The 19,355-nt window shown below is 36.4% G+C and overlaps 1 protein-coding gene across 2 annotated transcripts in view; it reads right to left on the bottom strand.

Annotated features, from left to right (window-relative positions):
- Positions 1-19,355, bottom strand: part of LOC137753377 (zinc finger protein 14 homolog) — a 136,120-nt gene that overhangs the window by 99,365 nt on the left and 17,400 nt on the right. Inside the window, exon 5 of one of the 2 annotated variants that reach the window (XM_068528578.1) lies at positions 4,952-5,869. In XM_068528578.1, the coding sequence (XP_068384679.1) occupies positions 4,952-5,869 (918 nt within the window). Of the gene's footprint in view, positions 1-4,464; positions 5,870-19,355 lie in introns of those variants that run through there. The other variant, XM_068528577.1, reaches the window with a different exon arrangement.

Raw genomic sequence — 19,355 nt, 5'->3', positions numbered from 1 at the left:
TCTGCAGAGTCAGCATAGAGAATCATAGTCTGCCCCAGGAAACATGAGAAATTCAGGGTCAAATAAAGGGAGGTAATTTATGTGTTTTAATACATTTCACCAAGGTAATAAATCATTTCTTTTATGACACACAAACAAGAGTAGGGATGAAAACAGGAAGCAGAAATTATCCTCAAAATCCAACTCTTCAGTCTGTAAAAATGGGGAAAATCTGGTAAAAAAGAAGAAGTCCTGCTCAAAATCCACTGTCATCAGGTCTACAACATGAAATAAGACAAGAAAATAAAATAGGTGTAATACTGTGAGATGGGTATATCTTTTATCTGCACATTATAAAAGATCAAAAGAATCTATCACTTTATAATCAATACCCTAATAAAATATGTTAAACTTTCAGCTATTACTAGCATACCTTAAGGACTATATATATTATATTTTATGTACATTATAAAGATATTAGAGAGTAAGGAGGATGAAGAGTTCTCAAAGAAATTTCAAGACATACATATATATTAATGAATATCCAGTGTCAATCATGCATTCATTTGGGATACTCTGTATTTAAACTTAATAATTCAAAATATAATCCCAATGAGGATCTTTACTGGAACTGGATAAAAAAAATTTTTAATTCTTATGATGAAACATTTGTCTTTATTTTCAAATAAAAACTATGTAATTATAATATATGTATTTTTATTTACAAGTAATAAGTTACTGAAAAGTATAAATCAAAGATTGCTGGCAAATAGGTTTGAGGATATGAGCATTTAATATATGATAGATAGTATTTTAATTCAGTAGAAGATGAATAGTTTAATAGTTCAATAGTTTAATAATTGTTTCTGGCATAATTGGCTTTATTTCTGGATGAGAACAAGGCAACATACTATATTACACCATATGTAATAATCAGTCCAAATGGATTAAGTGTTAAATCTGTGTGCGTACATACCCACATAAACGAAAAACTGTACTTTTTTCCTTTATCCTCCTGTCCTCTGAAATTTTCTACAAGCAATACTTTTCTAAGAAACATGGAAAACATTGGAAATGTTTTGGGAAACCTATTTTATAGAAATAAAATAAATAGACAAGAATATAATATATGAATGTTTATTGCAGCACTAATTTTAAATGGCAAAGAAGAGGAGATAATATGAAATATCACAACTGGGGAAATACTGTAGTTGAGTAGGTATTGGTACAAGCATACTGTGGAATATACTGTAACCGTTAAAACAACTAAGTTCAATCATCATTTACTGACTTGAAAGAAAATCCAAAATGTACTGTTGAATGTAAAAAAGCAAATTACAGAGAAATGTATAAAGTATCATCCATTTTGGGGGGTAAAAAATACTAAAATAATTTATTTGTGTTACTGTTTAAGCATGAAGAAATATATGGGGGAGATACACGAGGTTTAGACATTACTCAGAAGGAAATGGACAGAGGGGAAGGGAGTGAGGAATGGAGAGGAGCAGAGATACTGTTTTTTTCTTTTTACTGGCATTGTTTCATTGGTTCGAGTGCAAATGCATTACTTGTGTAATTTTAGATGAGGAACTCAATAAATGACTTTAAAATGACATAAGAATATAAAATTCCACTTAGTTCTCATTTTAGTGTAATGCAAAATATTAGAACAAAACAGCCTCGTCTTTACTAATTCTTCCAGCTGCAGATATGTTGCTCACTCTACTTATCTCAAATTGATTATTAAATATTTTACTTCTTCATGCCTCGTAAAAAATAAAGTAGCTCAATGTTTTGTTTTGTTTTTTAAAGTCCTCTAATATGAGATCTAAGAAAAAAGAGAGTGGGGCATAGAAGGACAGATCTATAGTAACTTTGGATATATGGATTTTCCTTCCACAGAATGGTACCATTCAGTGTAGGAAGCTGCTTGCTGAGCATGAAAATTGAGGAACAGTAAAAGCCCATCTCAAACACTAACCTAAACCTAAACAAAGCTAAGATGTGGGACACATTTTTTTTTAAACTTCAGGATTTCTTAAGAAACTTTAGTAAGCTTCCACACTATAATGGCAGAGGTGAGTAGTTGCAACAGAAATAGTATGACATACAGAGGGTAAAATATTTATTTTCCAGCCCTTTACAGAAAGTTTGCTGACCCTTGGTCTGAAACAGAATGCATAATTCCAGTGACATATTTGCTGCTAGAGTGATGGTCTGACTATTTATTTTTCTCAATAGGTTAACTCTTTATTCTTATTTTCAGTTGTGTGTTTATAGTTATATAGCTCAAGAATGGGATTACAACATATAAAATATACCCTAGTTTTTAAATGACATGATGCTGAGAATAAAAAACTGCATGTAGAAAATATGGGACTGGATCAAGTCCTTAAAAAAAAACTATATTTGGAGCTTAGCTACTTTATCTCTGAAAATACTTTTCACATCTAATAAATTCCAGGTAAATTATCTTGTATTTCACTATTCCCCTGCCGCCCTTAAGTTTCCTTGGGGCTAAGGGATTTGCACTATTAAAAACTCCTCCTGTGAGCCTTTTGCACACTCACTGCTCTAGTGTCCAGAACAAAAGTAAGCTATGGGTCACTTGCTACTTGCAGCGTCAATATATCTTTGGTACATACCATGTTTAAAAAAAAACCAAACAAAACCCTAGCTGCCATTTAAAAAATCAAGGGCTATCACACACTGAAAAAATGTAGATTTCTGGATTTTCCCCAAAAGTCAGAACAGCTGGCAAAACAAGGCCTGCATTTTCTCATAGCACTCAGCTGGAACTGGGCACTGAGGATCCTCTTCAGTTACTGTCCCAATGCAGGTTCATTTCTGTTCATTTAATAGATACCTACAGTTTGCTATTTTCTTTAGTATGCTTGTATGTATCTTCATGGATGACCCTGAAAAATAGCTTCCTGTTTGTGTTCTCCTAATCCATATCTAACATCAGGATTATGTTAGAGTATGTTATGAGATGTCTACTTCTATATAACAAATAGTTCCTTGAATACTTGATAAAGTCTTGCCTGTTCTCATCACAAGAAAAAACATTCTGTAAGTATGCATGGTGGTGGATGTTAACTAGACTTATTATGCTGGTCATTTTCCAATGTATACAAACATCAGATTATTATGTTGTGCACCTGAAACTAATATAATGTTGGTATCAATTATACCCCAATTTTTTAAAAAAAGAGTTCTGCCTGAAAAGAAATTGGGTTTGATGCTTCATTAGTAATAGCTACTATATCTCACGCTAAATTTCCCCTTTTACCTGTGTTTATGAGTCTCCCAAGAGTTCTAATTCTCTTTGAGTCAATACTGTAATTTTTATTTTCCTAAAAAATAATTTTGTTTAGGTTTTAAAATGTATTGGAAGTACTGTATTCAGTATAACATTTAAAATCAGTCACTATAAGGTTTCTCTTTATGTACATATGTATATTCATTTTCAAACATAATGCTCTTTTCATATTTTTTCATCAGTGTCACCAATGTTTTGTCTATATTATCGTCTGTCTTTATATTAGGTATTATATGATGTAGTGAAAAGGATACCAGTCTGAATACAGCGTTTCCTACTCATTACAAACATTACTTTCCCCACCAACACCCAGGATTACTTCATGTTCCATAGGAAGTAAGTGATAATGGAAAATTTCTTAATTCATTACCCTCAATGGGTCTTTCTTCAATTATCTATCCTGTCTGATGTTGAGTAAGGTCTGTAGAAACAGTTGCTTTTCAACAAATAATACTAATAATGACAACAGTGAATACAATTAACAATGACCAACATTCTGTGGGTATCTATTTATTATATGACAGGCACAATTCTAAGCACTTTGTGTCTCTTTATTTGATCTTCACACAAAATTATGAGGTAGGTATTATAATTATCCCCATTTTATAATTTCTACCAAAACATATATGTATAAAAACATAGAAAAATGCTCAGGAAGGATAAATACTAAACAGCGAGGGATATGGGTACAAGGATAGTGGTCAAAGGCCTTACTTGTAATGTGTAAACCTATTATAAGGAAAATATATGTTGAGGCATTATTTCTGCAATTAAAATAAAAGACCTGACACAAAGATATACCTAGGGAGAATGCCCGTCAGGGCACTGTGTATAATGGCAAAAATGCTGGAGGAAACTACAATGTCTATCAATAAGGATTTGATGAAATGATATTATAGCAACACAAGGAAAACACCATGAAGATAGTAAAGGATCTCTATTTACTGAGTGGTAAGTCATTACATGAACGTTTTTACAACAAGAAAGTCTAAATTTTGTAAAGAGCAAAAGGAATAAGCTATCTTCAAAAATAAAGAGGTCACTGCTCTTGGGTTTTAAAGGTATCTTAAAAATAAAGATATTTTACAAACCATGATATATACAGATGGACTTTACAGTTATATAAATTTAAATGGATTAAAAGATTAAGAATATTACAACTATAGACAAATTGGGGGGAAAATAAAATGAAAATCACAGGATTACATTTCAGCATGTATTCTCTGATGTTTAAGATAAGATTAGAAAGGTGCCAGAAGTGCTGTTGTCATTCTGAGTATTTACTAGACTGAATTACCTGATGGCAAGGGAAATAGGGGCTTTTATTAAATGGCTTCCAAAACATATTCTACTCATAGGGTGTTTCTCCTACATGATTTTTCTTGGGCTGAACAAGCTGTAGTCAGCAAATAAGATGTTTCTACCTTCTTCTATTTAGAGGGATTAATATAGAGATAAATTCTCTTTTGTTAAATAGTTGCTGTTAATAGTTTTGAGCTGTAAATGAAAGCATTTGCACACATTTCATATATTCTATGTTTTATCACCAGTACAAATTTTGATGTTGAATCAGCTGTGAGTCATAATTAAAGGTCTTCCCACATTCCCTATATTCATAGGGTTTCTCACTAGTATGAATTCTATGATGACTAATAAGTTGTGAACTCTGAGAATAGGCTTTCCCACATATCTTACATTCATAGGGCTTCTCACCAGTATGAATTCTCTGATGTCGAGTAAGGTCTGAACCAGAACGAAAAGCCTTTTCACATTCCTTACATTCATAGGGTTTCTCACCTGTGTGAATTCTCTGATGTTTAATAAGTTGTGAACTCTGACTAAAGGCATTGCCACATTCCTTACATTCATAGGGTTTCTCCCCTGTATGAATTCTCTGATGTTGAGTAAAGTTTGAGCCACTACTAAAGGCCTTCCCACATTCTTTACATTCATAGGGCTTTTCACCAGTGTGAATTCTCTGATGTCGAGTGAAGTTGGAGCCACTACTAAAGGCCTTTCCACATTCCTTACATTCATAGGGTTTCTCACCAGTGTGAATTCGGTGATGTCGAGTAAGGTCTGAGCCACAAATAAAGGTTTTTCCACATTCCTTACATTCAAAGGGTTTCTTGCCAGTATGAATTTTCTGATGATGACTGAGTCTTGAGGGATGTCTAAAGGCCTTTCCACATTCCTTACATTCATAGGGTTTCTCAACAGTATGAATTATCTGATGGGTGGTAAGCTGTGAGTCATGTCTAAAGGTTTTCCTATATTCCTTAGTTGCACAGTATTTCTCTTTATTACTAATGATTTGCTGTAATGTAAAGGATGGATGTTGACTAAAAGTGGGCATGCCTTCATGGGTGAATATCAGTTGACTGAAATGTCCCTCCTGAGAGCCATGTTGTTTCTCAAACTGGCCATTACATTCCCAATCATCTCTGAAACTAGAGCACTGAAGGTCATGTCTTGTAAGTCTTTCCATTATCTCCCACTGGGCTGACTCTATTTCATAAATTTCCTTCTTCAGAAATAATTTCTTGGTCTCACATCTTGACTCCAGGACTGAAAGAAAATATGAAAGCAATCACTCACATTTTTCTTGTTTGGGAGAAATAAAACTTCAATTAAAATGGGAGAATTAAACTGAAATTTTAAAAAATGGACAAGAAAAGAAGAGTGAAGAGAGATGACATAGTAAGGTGAGGACAGTAAGTAAGCCACTGGTTTCTAAACGTTGCTATAAATCAGAATTACTTACGGGAGCTTGCTAAATATACAGATGCCTTAGACTCCCTTGTTACAGGATGGCTCTAATCATACATACACACACACAAAATCTCACAGCATATGCAAACACACATATAAGAGCAGCGCACAGCATGAACTGTAAAATAAGGGGAATGATCATACCACTTAATAGGGTGGTTGTCAGGATTAAATGAATATGTCTAAGGGAGAATGTCCAGGGGTTGGCAAACTATGTACTGCAGCCCTGCAATAATTTTTATAAGTAAAGTTGTATAGGAACACAGCCACATTTATTCATTTACGTATTGTCTATGGCTGTTTTTGAGCTACAGCTGCAACAGAGACCACATTGACTGCAAGCCTAAAATATTTATTATCTGGCCTGTTGAAAAGTTTGCCAGGCCCTGGTTAGATCTGTGTTGTCCATTACAGTAGCTACTAGCATATATGTCTATTTGAATTTAACATAATTAAGATTAAATAAAAATTCAAATTCAGTTCCTCAATGGCAATATCCACATTTCTAGTGTTAGAAATAGCCAAATATAGCTAATGTCTACCATACTGGAAATCACAAACATCAGACATTTCCACCATTGCTGAAAATTCTAGATTAAGTAACTAGAGGCTTAGGTTCTCTTCAACCAATGACAGGGAAACAGAAGGTGGCAATCCAGATGAGAGAGTACCTTAAGAAAAGTCAGGTGCTGAATGAACCTAGCATGAGTGTTATATAGGGAGGATTTTCTGTGGCTCGATATGGTATATGCTTGGGGTTTGATGAAAATACTATGCCTTGGAATTCTGTGATTCTGAACTTAGGAAAAAAGAGGAGAGGACTTAACAAGTGCACAAGCACTGTAGTAGTGATGACCAACTGACAGGAAGGGCATTTGTAGGTTCAAAGAGAAGTGAAAAGAATATAATGGGAGGCAGTGTATTGTTATTGAAAGATCAGAGGTACAAGATTCAGTTGTATGAGTTTTGAACTCAAACTCAGTTAATTACAAGCTTTGTTTTCTTGGGCAAATTAGTTCATCTTTCTGAGCCCCCAAGTGTCTGTCTCTATGATAGGAATGATAACTAACTCTTATAATCATTGTGAGGACTGGGAATACTACATGAAAAAATACTTGGTATTAAATAATTATTTAGTATTTGGGAGATAATATTATGGAAGAATTTCCATATAAAAATAGGGATGTTAGGCAAGTGAAGTGTTTTGAAGACCACACTATGGACCCAGAGGAAAAACCTCAAGCCAAAAAAGTGAAGATCATTCTAGTACCATCTTATTCATCTTCCTCTCATATAATTATTTAGCAAATACTGTTTAATATTGCTCCTAAATATATCCTGACACTCTTCCCTTTATATTCAAGATAATACCTAATATGAAATATCTCTCCCTTGGAATACTGGAATAGCCTCCAACCTAGTTTCTCCACTTGAGGTTTGTAGTCTTGAATCCATGTCACTAGAATGGCATTAGCCTGCCAATGCTCCGCTTAAAATCCTTTGGTGGTTTCCTATACGATATTGCTCTTACAATAAAAGCCAAACTCCTGAATGTGGTCTACAAAACTCTGAATGATCTGGTTCCTGCCTACCTTTCAACCAAATCTCACACTATGCTCCATTTTGGTTTCTAAGCTCCATCCACATTGGTCCTATTTTATAGTTCTTCAAATGCTCCTAACTATTAGTCCCTGTTTAGACCTTTCTAGGTACTTTTCCTTATGTATAGAAGGTATTTTCTTTTACTTTTGGCCTTGGAAACTATTACTTATTTTCCAAATCTCTACATAAAGGTCATACTTTTTGAGGTCTTCTCTGATCCTATGACCAAATTACACTCTCCTTGTAATTATATTTTTAGCAATCTGTTCTCTTCCTTAACAGGATTTTCATAATTTGTAATTACATACTTATTTAGGTTCATTTACTATCTTTTCCTTCAATAGGTCTTAAGTTCTGTGAAGGCAAGGAAAATGTCTATTGTCTTCATCAATGTGTATCCAACTCTGAGCATGGCACATGGTACATATTGGAAGATCAACAAATATTTACTGACTGACTCAATTAGAAAGTATTTAAATATATACTCCTTAATGAAAAATGTCTAAAAATTTCCTCTAGGGAAAAAGGACAGGGACTTCCCTGGTGGCGCAGTGGTTAAGAATCCACCTGCCAATGCAGGGGACACAGGTTCAATCCCTGGTCCGGGAAGATCCCACATGCCGCAGAGCAACTAAGCCCATGTGCCACAACTACTGAGCCTGCGCTCTAGAGCCCGTGAGCCACAACTACTGAAGCCCATGCATCTAGAGCCTGTGCTCCGCAACAACAGAAGCCACTGCAATGAAAAGCCCACACACCGCAACGAAGAGCAGTCCCTGCTCGCTGCAACTAGAGAAAGACTGCACACAGCAACGAAGACCCAACGTGGCCAAAAAAATTAATTAATTAAAAAAAAAAGGACACACTTTTTGCAAATATGGTACATTGGATATATGCATTTATTACTGCTCTTTCATGAAGTGCCACTAAAGACAGTAATGAGATTCAACAAAAGAAGAAACTCCATGAGGACAATGAGAGTGGGGAAAAAAAAGGGCATCAACAAAAATTTGGAAACTAGAGAATAGATGGAATAGTAATAAATGATGCATTAACCTTGAGCCTTGAAACCTAAGTCACAGATTAGTCTTATTGTAGAATACCAGATATTTTCAAGAATGCAATCACCAGATACCCTTGAAACTAGGGTGCATAAGGGTTGCAAAAAGGATAATTAACTGAAAATCTGTAAGAAACAGACAGACTGCAGATTCTCAAACCTACTCCATATAGCAGGCTGATTCCACAGTCCACTATAACCAAAAGCTCTCAAGAATCGGGCAGCCATGCTTATATTATTAATTCCAGAAAGAAAGTAGAGGAACCCATTCTGGAGAAAATCAGCCCAAGAGAAAAGACCTGATAGGTGGTGTCAGCCAATGAACTGTTCTAGGCAGATCACTTTACAGTGACTACCACCAATAAATCTACAAATCCTGTCACAAATAAGCTCAAATCAGCTTTTTAATGCCACAGTTTTATATGAGCAAATAGCTTTGAGTCACTAGCTATTTCAGGAAAACATTAAATATAAGAGCTTAAGGGACTTCCCTGGTGGCACAGTGGTTAAGAATCTGCCTGCCAATGCAGGGGACACGTGTTCGAGCCCTGGTCTGGAAAGATCCCCCATGCCATGGAGCAACTAAGCCCATGCACCACAACTACCGAGCCTGCGCTCTAGAGCCCATGAGCCACACTACTGAGCCTGCGTGCCACAACTACTGAAGCCCACGTGCCTAGAGCCCGTGCTCGGCAACAAGAGAAGCCACCGCAATGAGAAGCCTGCGCACCACAACGAAGAGTAGCCCCCACTCGCCACAACTAGAAAAAGTCAGCGCACAGCAACAAAGACCCAACACAGCCAAAAATAAATTAATTAATTAAAAACAGAAACAAAAAAAACATAAGAGCTTAAAATACACAAAGAGAAACAGGAGAGACAATGGAGGAAAAAAAACCAAAATTCAAAAGAAGAATGCTTCTAAAAACAATATTATATAGCAATTCCATAAGAAAATGATGTCAGAAAAAGAAATACTGAAAAATTTTTTTAAATAAAAATACAAAGATGAGAACTTAATAAAACCTCACAGAAAGTACAACATAAAAAGAGAGATGGAACAAGAAAAAAAAAAAAAGAGCAGATACAAACTACTATATATAAAATAAACAACAAGGTCCTACTGTATAGCACAGAGAACTATATGAAAAAATAATATGTATATATACATGTATAACTGAATCACTTCACTGTACACCAGAAACTAACACAACATTGTAAATCAACTATACTTCAATTTAAAAAAAAGAAAAAGAAATTCTAGAGATAGCACAAAAAATTTAAGATCTGAATTACAAGTGTTCAATCATTCAAAAAATTTAATGAGCTCTTACTATGTGTCAGACATGGTGCCAAGCACTGGACATAAAAAATGATCAATCAACATTTGAAACATAGAGAACAGAGAAAAAGAGAAAACAATGCGGAACAAATGATCAACAAAATAACAGAAGAAAATTTCAGAGATTTTTAGTTTCTGGAATAAGTCAGTGCCCTGGTACAAGAAAGAATAAAATCAACACCATGATACCTCAACACGAAATATTAGAACATCATAAATAAATAACAAATGCTAAAAGCTTCCAAAGAGATTAAACAGGTCACTTAAAAGAATTAAGAACCTGAATGGGTTTTGGACTTCTCCACAACACTAGATAATAGAAGATTTTAGAAATCCTTGGAGCAATGCCTTTAAAAAGTTGAAGTCAGTTTTTCAACCTAAAATGACATCTCCAGTCAAATTATCAATCAAATTATGAGAGTGAAATGAAAACATTTTTATTCATGAAAGGATTCACAAAATATACTTTCTATTTACTTCTTTTGCATCCTTCCCTTGGTTGCTTTTGAAAGATGTGCTTCAGAATAATAAGAAAACAAATCAAGAAGGAGGAAGGCAAGAGATCCAACAGTCTAGGTATACAAAAGTATCCAAGGCATGCAAATACAGAAGAGAATCAAAACGAATTCAAAGGGGAGGAGTTAAGGGAATCAAAGGGATGATCCTAAGGGAATCCACTGGATGATAATAAAGGAAAATTCTAAAATAAAGCTATGTTACAATCACACCTGGGGAGGAAGAACAGAGGATTAGAGGAGGGATATCTCAGTTAAAAAACAAACCACAGAACTGGAGAAAATATTTGCAAATGAAGCAACTGACAAGGGATTAATCTCCAAAATACACAAACAGCTCATACAGCTCAATATCAAAAAATCAAACAACCCAATCAAAAAATGGGTGGAAGATCTAAATAGACACTTCTCCAAAGACGACATACAGATGGGCAAAAAACACATGAAAAGACGCTCAATATCACTAATTATTAGAGAAATGCAAATCAAAACTATAATGAGGTATCACCTCACACTGGTCAGAATGGCCATCATCAAAAAATCTACAAACAGTAAATGCTGGAGAGGGTGTGGAGAAAAAGGAACCCCCCTACACTGTTGGTGGGAATGTAAATTGGTACAGCCACTATGGAGAACAGTATGGAGGTCCCTTAAAAAACTAAAAATAGAGCTGCCATATGACCCAGCAATCCCACTCCTGGGCATATATCCGGAGAAAACCATAATTCAAAAGGATGCATGAATGAACCCAATGTTCATTGCAGCACTATGTACAATAGCCAGGACATGGCAGCAACCTAAATGTCCATCAACAGAGGAATGGATAAAGGAGATGTGGTACATATATACAATGGAATATTACTCCGCCATAAAAAGAAACGAAATAATGCCATTTGCAGTGACATGGATGGACCTAGAGATTGTCATAGAGTAAAGTAAGTCAGAAAGAGAAAGACAAATATCGTATAATATCACTTATAGGTGGAATCTAGAAAAATGGTACAGATGAACTTATTTGCAAAGCACAGAGTCACAGACGTAAAAAACAAACTTATTGTTACCAAGGGGGGGGTGGTGGGATGAATTGGGAGATTGGGACTGACATGTATTCACTACTATATATAAAACAGACAACTAGTGAGAATATACTGTATAGCACAGGGAACTCTACTCAGTGCTCTGTGGTGACCTAAATGGGAAGGAAATCTAAAAAAGAGTGGATAGGGGACTTCCCTGGCAGTCCAGTGGTTAAGACTCTGCCTTCCAATGGAGGGGGTGCAGGTTCTATAGGGAAGCTAAGATCCCACATGCCTCAGGGCCAAAAAACCAAAACAAAACAGAAGCAACACTGTAACAAATTCAATAAAGGTGTTAAAAATGGTCCACGTGAAAAAAAAATCTTTAAAAAATTAAAATAAAAAAATTTAAAAAATAAAAGAGTGAGGGGCTTCCCTGGTGGTGCAGTGGTTGAGAGTCCGCCTGCCAATGCAGGGGACACGGGTTTGAGCCCTGGTCTGGGAAGATCCCACATGCCGCGGAGCGACTACGCCCGTGAGCCACAGCTGCTGAGCCTGCGTGTCTGGAGCCTGTGCTCCGCAGCAGGAGAGGACGCGACGGTGAGAGGCCCGCGCACCGCAATGAGGAGTGGCCCCCGCTTGCCGCAACTGGAGGGGGCCCTCGCACAGAAACGAAGACCCAACACAGCCAAAAATAAATTAATTAATTAATTAAAAAAAAATACTGCAAAAAAAAAAAAAAAGTGGATATATGTATAACTGATTCACTTTCCTGTACAATAGAAATACAACATTGTAAAGCCATTATACTCCAATAAAAATTAAAAACAAAAAAAATAAAGGACACACCAGGCTAGTATACAAAAACAAAAACAACAAAACAAAACAATACCCCACAGTTACCTGATGTGTCTGAAAAGAGATTAGTGACAGATAAACAGAAAACTAAGCAAACTCTCAATTAAGACAAGGTTTAACTCCATGGTAAAGAAAAGTTGTACAAGGAGTGAAATGTGACTACAGAGCTCAGCAACAAAAAAACATTTACATAGTCAGTGAGTGAATTGAACAACAATTTAATTACAATTGTGATATAGTATATATGGAGGATTATATATACTATATACAGTATATATGGAGGATGAGGAAAGAGGATATGAAGTAAGCTAAATCTTCAAATTCCACAGTGAAAAGTGAATCATCACTATAACTAGAATTAACTCTTGAAAAAAAATTCTAAAAGATAGAAATGGTGACCCACCCCCCCCCCAAAATATGACAGGGTCATGGGGAAGGAAAATTATATAGGAAATAAAATAAATGTAAAATATGAGTTCCAGAAGGAGAATATGGTGATGATACAAAACCAACAATAAGACAAATTCCCAGAGTCAAAGAAAACTCTTAGTAATCAGATGGTTCCTTTCTGTGCTGAGCAGAATTTATGAGGAAAGACTTTGTTTTTGTTCTTTTAAATTTATTTATTTACTTATTTGGATGTGTCGGGTCTTAGTTGCGGCAGGCAGACTCCTTAGTTGCGGCTCGTGGGCACCTTAGTTGCAGCTCACCAGCTTCTTAGTTGTGACACGTGGGCTCCTTAGTTGCAGCTCATGGGCTCCTTAATTGTAGCTCGCCAGCCCCTCATTTGTAGCATGCGAACTCTTAGTTGCGGCATGCATGTGGGATCTAGTTCCTGGACCAGGGATCGAACCCAGGCCCCCTGCATTGGGAGCGCAGAGTCTTAACCACTGTACCACCAGGCAAGTCCCAAGGAAAGAGTTTTAACTAGATATACCTTGGTAGAATTTCTGAGGTTCAAAGAAAAAGATAACTCTATATAAGTAGAAACCCAATGAATCAAGTTGTATCCTATTCACATGTTTGTGTTTGGTGTTGCCCCAATAGTTCTCTAAAGTTTTGAATTAGTTACCAGTGTTGACATATCAGGAGATTTAATACAGAAATCTGGATTTCTGCCTTTCCTTGAAGGACCAGATTATGCGGCAGCACTAGGCCTGTATTCTCATGACAGCTATCTCCTAGACTTAACAAGTGCTTACTCCTTTGAGACAGGGTACAGACTCTCTCTCATTACCCACTGTCCCCACTATTTCCTAGCCCCACATGGATGCTCAGGCCAGAGTTTCAGTTGCCATGTACATTTGCAATATTGCCTTTTTAAATTTTACTTGCATTTCTGAAGAGATTTGCAGGCTATGGAATTCTGGGTTGACAGTCCTTTAGCAAATAAAATATTGTTCCACTTTTTGCTGACCTCCATGGTTTATGAAGATAAATCTAGTCATTCAAATCTTTGTTTCCCTACAAGTAACACATTATTTTTCTATGGTTCTTTCATTTACTATGGTCCTTTTGGGACTTCAGTGACATAAATATGAAAGCTTTGTTGTTGTCCCACATGTCCCTGAGTCACTCTTTTTAAGTTTTCAATCTTTTTTCTGTTATTCATATTGGCTAATTTCTCTTGATCTACCTTCTAGTTCACTAATTTCCCTCTGTTCTCTCCATTCTCCTATTGAGCCTATCCAGTGAGTTTAAAAATTTTTGGCCATTGTATTTTTCAGTTCTAAAATTTCCATTTGTTTCTTTTTATATTTTCTTTAAATTGTATTTTTTTTTTTGCTATTGAGTTGTATGGGTTCTGTGTGTGTGCGTGTGTGTGTGCGTATAAAACAGATATTAACTCCTTATTAAATATATGATTTGCAAATATTTTCTCTCATTCAGTAGGCTGCCTTTTTCACTTACGGTTTCCTTTTCTGTGCAGATTTTTAGTTGGATGTCATCCCATTTGTTAATTTTTGCTTTTGTTGCCTTTGCTTTGGTGTCATATCCAAAAAAATACAAGACTAATGTCAAGGAGCTTACCCTCTGTGTTTTCTTCTAGGAGTTTTATGGTTTCAGGTCTTGTATTCAAGTCTTCAATCCATACTGAGTTGATTTTTGTGTAAGGTGTCAGACAGTGGTGCAGTATTTCCAATACCACTTATTGAAGAGACTGTCCTTTTCCCATTGTATATTCTTGGCTTTTTCATTTTAACTGACCATATATATGTGGGTTTATTTCTTGGCTCTCTTTTGTTCCATTGATCTATGTGTTTGTTTTTATGCCAATACCATACTATTTTTACTACAGCTTTGTAATCTAGTTTGAAATCAAGAGGCATGATGCCTCCAGCTTTGTTCTTCTTTCTCAAGATTACTTTGACAATTTAGAATCTTTTGTAGGTTTCATACAAATTTTAGAATTGTTTGTTCTATTTCTCTGAAAGATGCCTTGGAATTTTGATAGGGAGTGCACTGAATCTGTAGACTACTTTGGGTTGTATGAACATTTTAACAATATTAATTCTTCCAATCCATGAAAATGGAATAGCTTTCCATTTATTTGTGACTTCTTCAATTTCTTTTATCAGTGTCTTATAGTTTTCAATGTACAGGTCTTTTCACCTCTTAGTTAAATTTATTTCTAGGTACTTTATTCTTTTTTTTCTTGATGCACTTGTAAATGAGATTTTTTTCTTAATTTCTCTTTCTGAGTGTTCATTACTAGTCTATAGACATGCAACTGATTTTTGTATGTGGATTTTATATCCTGCAACTTTACTGAATTCATTTATTAATTCTAACAGTTTTTCTAAAAACAGAATTACCATATGATCCAGCAATCCCGCTCCTGAGCATTTGGATTAGACAAAACTCTAATCCAAAATGATACATGCACCTCTGTGTTCACAGCAGCACTATTCACAACAGCCAAGACATGGAAACAATCTAAATTTCCATCGACAGAGGAACGGATAAAGAAGATGTGGTAAATATATACAATGGAATACTACTCAGCCATAAAAAAGAATGAAATAATGCCATTTGCAGCAACATAGGTGCAACTAGACATGATCATACTAAGCGAAATCAGAAAAGGAAAGACAAATACCACATGATATCACTTATATGTGGAATCTAAAATATGACACAAATAAACCTATCTATGAAACAGAAACACACTCACAGACATAGAGAACAGACTTGTGGTTGCCAAGGGGGAGAGGATTTGGGAAGGGATGGAATGGGAGGTTGGGGTTAGCAGATGTAAGCTATTATATATGGAATGGATAAACAACAAGGTCCTGCTGTATAGCACAGAGAACTATATTCAGTATCCTATGATAAACCATAATGGAAAAGAGTAGTAAAAAAATGTATATATAGGACTTCCCTGGTTGCACAGTGGTTAAGAATCTACCTGCCAATGCAGGGGACATGGGTTCGAGCCCTGGTCCGGGAACATCCCACGTGCCGCGGAGCAACTAAGCCCGTGCACCACAACTACTGAGCCTGCGCTCTAGAGCCCGTGAGCCACAACTGCTGAGCCCGCGTGCCACAACTACTGAAGCCCACGTGCCTAGAGCCTGTGCTCCGCAACAAGAGAAGCCACTGCAATGAGAAGCCCGCACACCGCAACAAAGAGTAACCCCCACTTGCCGCAATTAGAGAAAGCCCGTGCACAGCAATGAAGACCCAACGCAGCCAAACAAAATAAATAAATAAAATATTAAAAAAAAGAAAACATTAATAGTGCTTTAAAAAAAGTATATATGTATAACTGAACCACTTTGCTGTACAGCAGAAATTAACACATTGTAAATCAACTATACTTCAATAAAAATAAATAAATAATTCTAACATTTTTTTTAGTGGAGTCTTTGGGATTTTCTATATATAATATCATGTTATCTGCAAATAGTGACAGTTTTACTTCTTCCTTTCTGATTTGGATGACTTATATTTCTTTTTCTTCCGTAGTTGCTCTGGCTTAGACTTCCGGTTCTATGTTGAATAAAAGTGGTGAGAGTGGGGATCCGTGTCTCGTTCCTGATCTTAAAGGAAAAGCTTTCAATTTTTTACCACTGAGTATGATGTTAGCTCTGGGCTTGTCACAAATGGCCTTTAGTATGCTGAGATATGTTCCCCCTTTGTTCAGAGTTTTTATCATGAATGGATGTTGACAAAAAACAACATAAATGAAATTTTACTTAATGTAATTTTAAAATTTATATGAAAGACCAAAAAGACAAGTATAACCAAATACTTCTGAAGAAAAAGGTGGAGGGACCTGTCCCATCAGAGATCAGGACTTTTGATAAAAGCAAGAGTAATTAGGACAGGTATAGATAAAAAGGCCAATGGAATAAGAGTGACCTATGTATACATGGAGTTTTAATATGTGACTGTGGATCAGTGGAAAACAAATGGACTCTTCATTCAGTGGTGCAAAAATAATTTGTTTTCTCTACGGGGAAAAAATTATAACTGATCTCATACCATTTGTGAAAATCAACTCCAGTTACATTAACAGGGCTTTAATAAGAGAGTAAAAACATAAACATTCTTGGAAGAAAAAACAGGAGAAAATGGGGCTAGGAAAAGGTTTCTTATGACCCCAAAGGTGTGAAGCCTATGAAGGAAAAAAGTAGAATTTTTTAATAAACTTATATAATTATAATTATGTATAATTATATAAAATTATATAATTATATATAATTTAACTATTAAATATATAATGTAACCATAATAACACAAAGAATTACTGTTCATCAAAAGATCATAAAGAAAATGAATAAATAAGCTACAACAGGAAAAGATGTCTATAAAACATGCTACTGACCAAAAATTAGTACCTAGAAAATATATAAGGAATTCCTATAAATTTTAGGAAAAAGACAAATAGTCTAATAAAAAAATGATCAAAATGGCATTATAGGGACTTCTGTGGTGGTCCAGTCATAGAGAATCCATCTTACAGTGCGGGGGACATGGGTTTGACTCCTGGTTGGGGAACTGGGACCCCACATGCCACGGGGCAGCTGGGCCCACACGCCACAACTGCTGAGCTCATGCGCCACAAATGCTGAGCTCGTGTGCCACAACTGCAGAGCCCATGCGCCCTGGAGCCTGCATGCCACAACTAGAGAGGAGAGGGCCTGCACACCACAACTGGAGAAAGGCATGCGTGCCACAGTGAGGAGCCTGTGCACCACAGTGGAGGATCCTGAATGCCTCAACAAGGATCCGGTGTGCTGCACCTAAGACCCGACACAGCCAAAAATAAATAATAAATAAATCTTAAAAAAAAAAGTGCAGATTATCAAATCAGATGAAGTGGAGCATAGCTGCATTGCAGCTACTGCAATTAAGAGAAGGGAGGGATAGCAGTTTAAAAAAAAAAAATGGCATTACACAGAAGAGACACTATTGGCCAAACATGTGGAAAGATAATCATCTTCAACAGTAACCAGGAAAACTCAATTTAAAACAATGAAATAAGACTTTTTTTTTGGCTGCATTGGGTCTTCATTGCTGTGTGCGGCAAACGGGGACTACTCTTCATTGCGGTACACGGGCTTCTCATTGCGGTGGCTTTTCTTGTTGCGGAGCACGCGCTCTAGGCGCGTGGACCTTAGTAGTTGTGGCATGTGGGCTCTAGAGCACAGGCTCAGTAGTTGTGGTGCACGGTCTTAGTTGCTCTGCGGCACGTGGGATGTTCCCGGACCAGGGCTCGAACCCGTGTCCCCTGCATTGGCAGGCAGATTCTATTCTATTCTATTCTATTCTACTTATTTATTTATGGCTGCGTTGTGCCTTCATTGCTGTGCATGGGCTTCTCATTGTGGTGGCTTCTCTTCTTGCGGAGCATGGGCTCTAGGTGTGCGGGCTTCAGCAGTTGTGGCACACAGGCTCAGTAGTTGTGGCACATGGGCTTAGTTGCTCCGCGGCATGTGGGATCTTCCCAGACCAGGGATTGAACCCGTGTCCCCTGCATTGGCAGGCGGATTCTTAACCACTGTGCTACCAGGGAAGTCCCAGCAGGCGGATGCTTTTTGTCTTACATCTTTATTGGAGTATAATTGCTTTACAATGGTGTGTTAGTTTCTGCTGTATAACAAAGTGAATCAGCTCTACATATACACATATCCCCATATCCCCTCCCTCTTGCGTCTCCCTCCCACCCTCCCTATCCCACCCCTCTAGGTGGTCACAGAGCATCGAGCTGATCTCCCTGTGCTATGCGGCTGCGGCAGGCAGATTCTTAACCACTGTGCCACCAGGGAAGCCCCAAAATGAGATTTTATACTCACCAATCAGATTGTTAAAAAATGAAAAAAATCTTACAATATCAATTACAGGGAAAGATGGTGATACAGACACTTGGAAAACAGTTTGGTATTACCTGGTAAAGCTGAATAAGAAAGTATGCCTATTTAAAGTCAACTGGGCCACACAGCCTGTCTGGTGTGTTTTAATATCCACTAAATTCTCAGACAAAGCCCCAGAAGCCTTTACCCTCTTTTTTGGCTATATGTCTATACAAGCTAAGTGGAATGGAGACTTGAAGTGACTATCTGGAGATATCAGGATCCAACAGGTTAACTGATTTTTTAAAGCAAATTTTAAAAAGTTTAATAAAAATCACTCTTTAAAGGTGGGGGGGAAAAAATGTATGCCAAGACCCAGCAATTATATTCCTAGGTGTATTTCCTAGTAAATCTCTTGTATATGCAAATCTAGAGATTTATATGTTATTATCTTCTAATTTTATGTTAATTGTTATATATATCCTATTGTGCATGTACTATATTTTATAAATAACTATACTAATTAAAAAAAAAAAACTTAGTGGATAAGCTGAAGAGCCAAAAGGTCATACATAACTGAAGAATATATT

The sequence above is a fragment of the Eschrichtius robustus genome, chromosome 19, assembly GCF_028021215.1.
Source record: "Eschrichtius robustus isolate mEscRob2 chromosome 19, mEscRob2.pri, whole genome shotgun sequence".
NCBI lineage: Eukaryota > Metazoa > Chordata > Mammalia > Artiodactyla > Eschrichtiidae > Eschrichtius > Eschrichtius robustus.
This window is presented reverse-complemented; position numbering and strand designations above follow the sequence as displayed.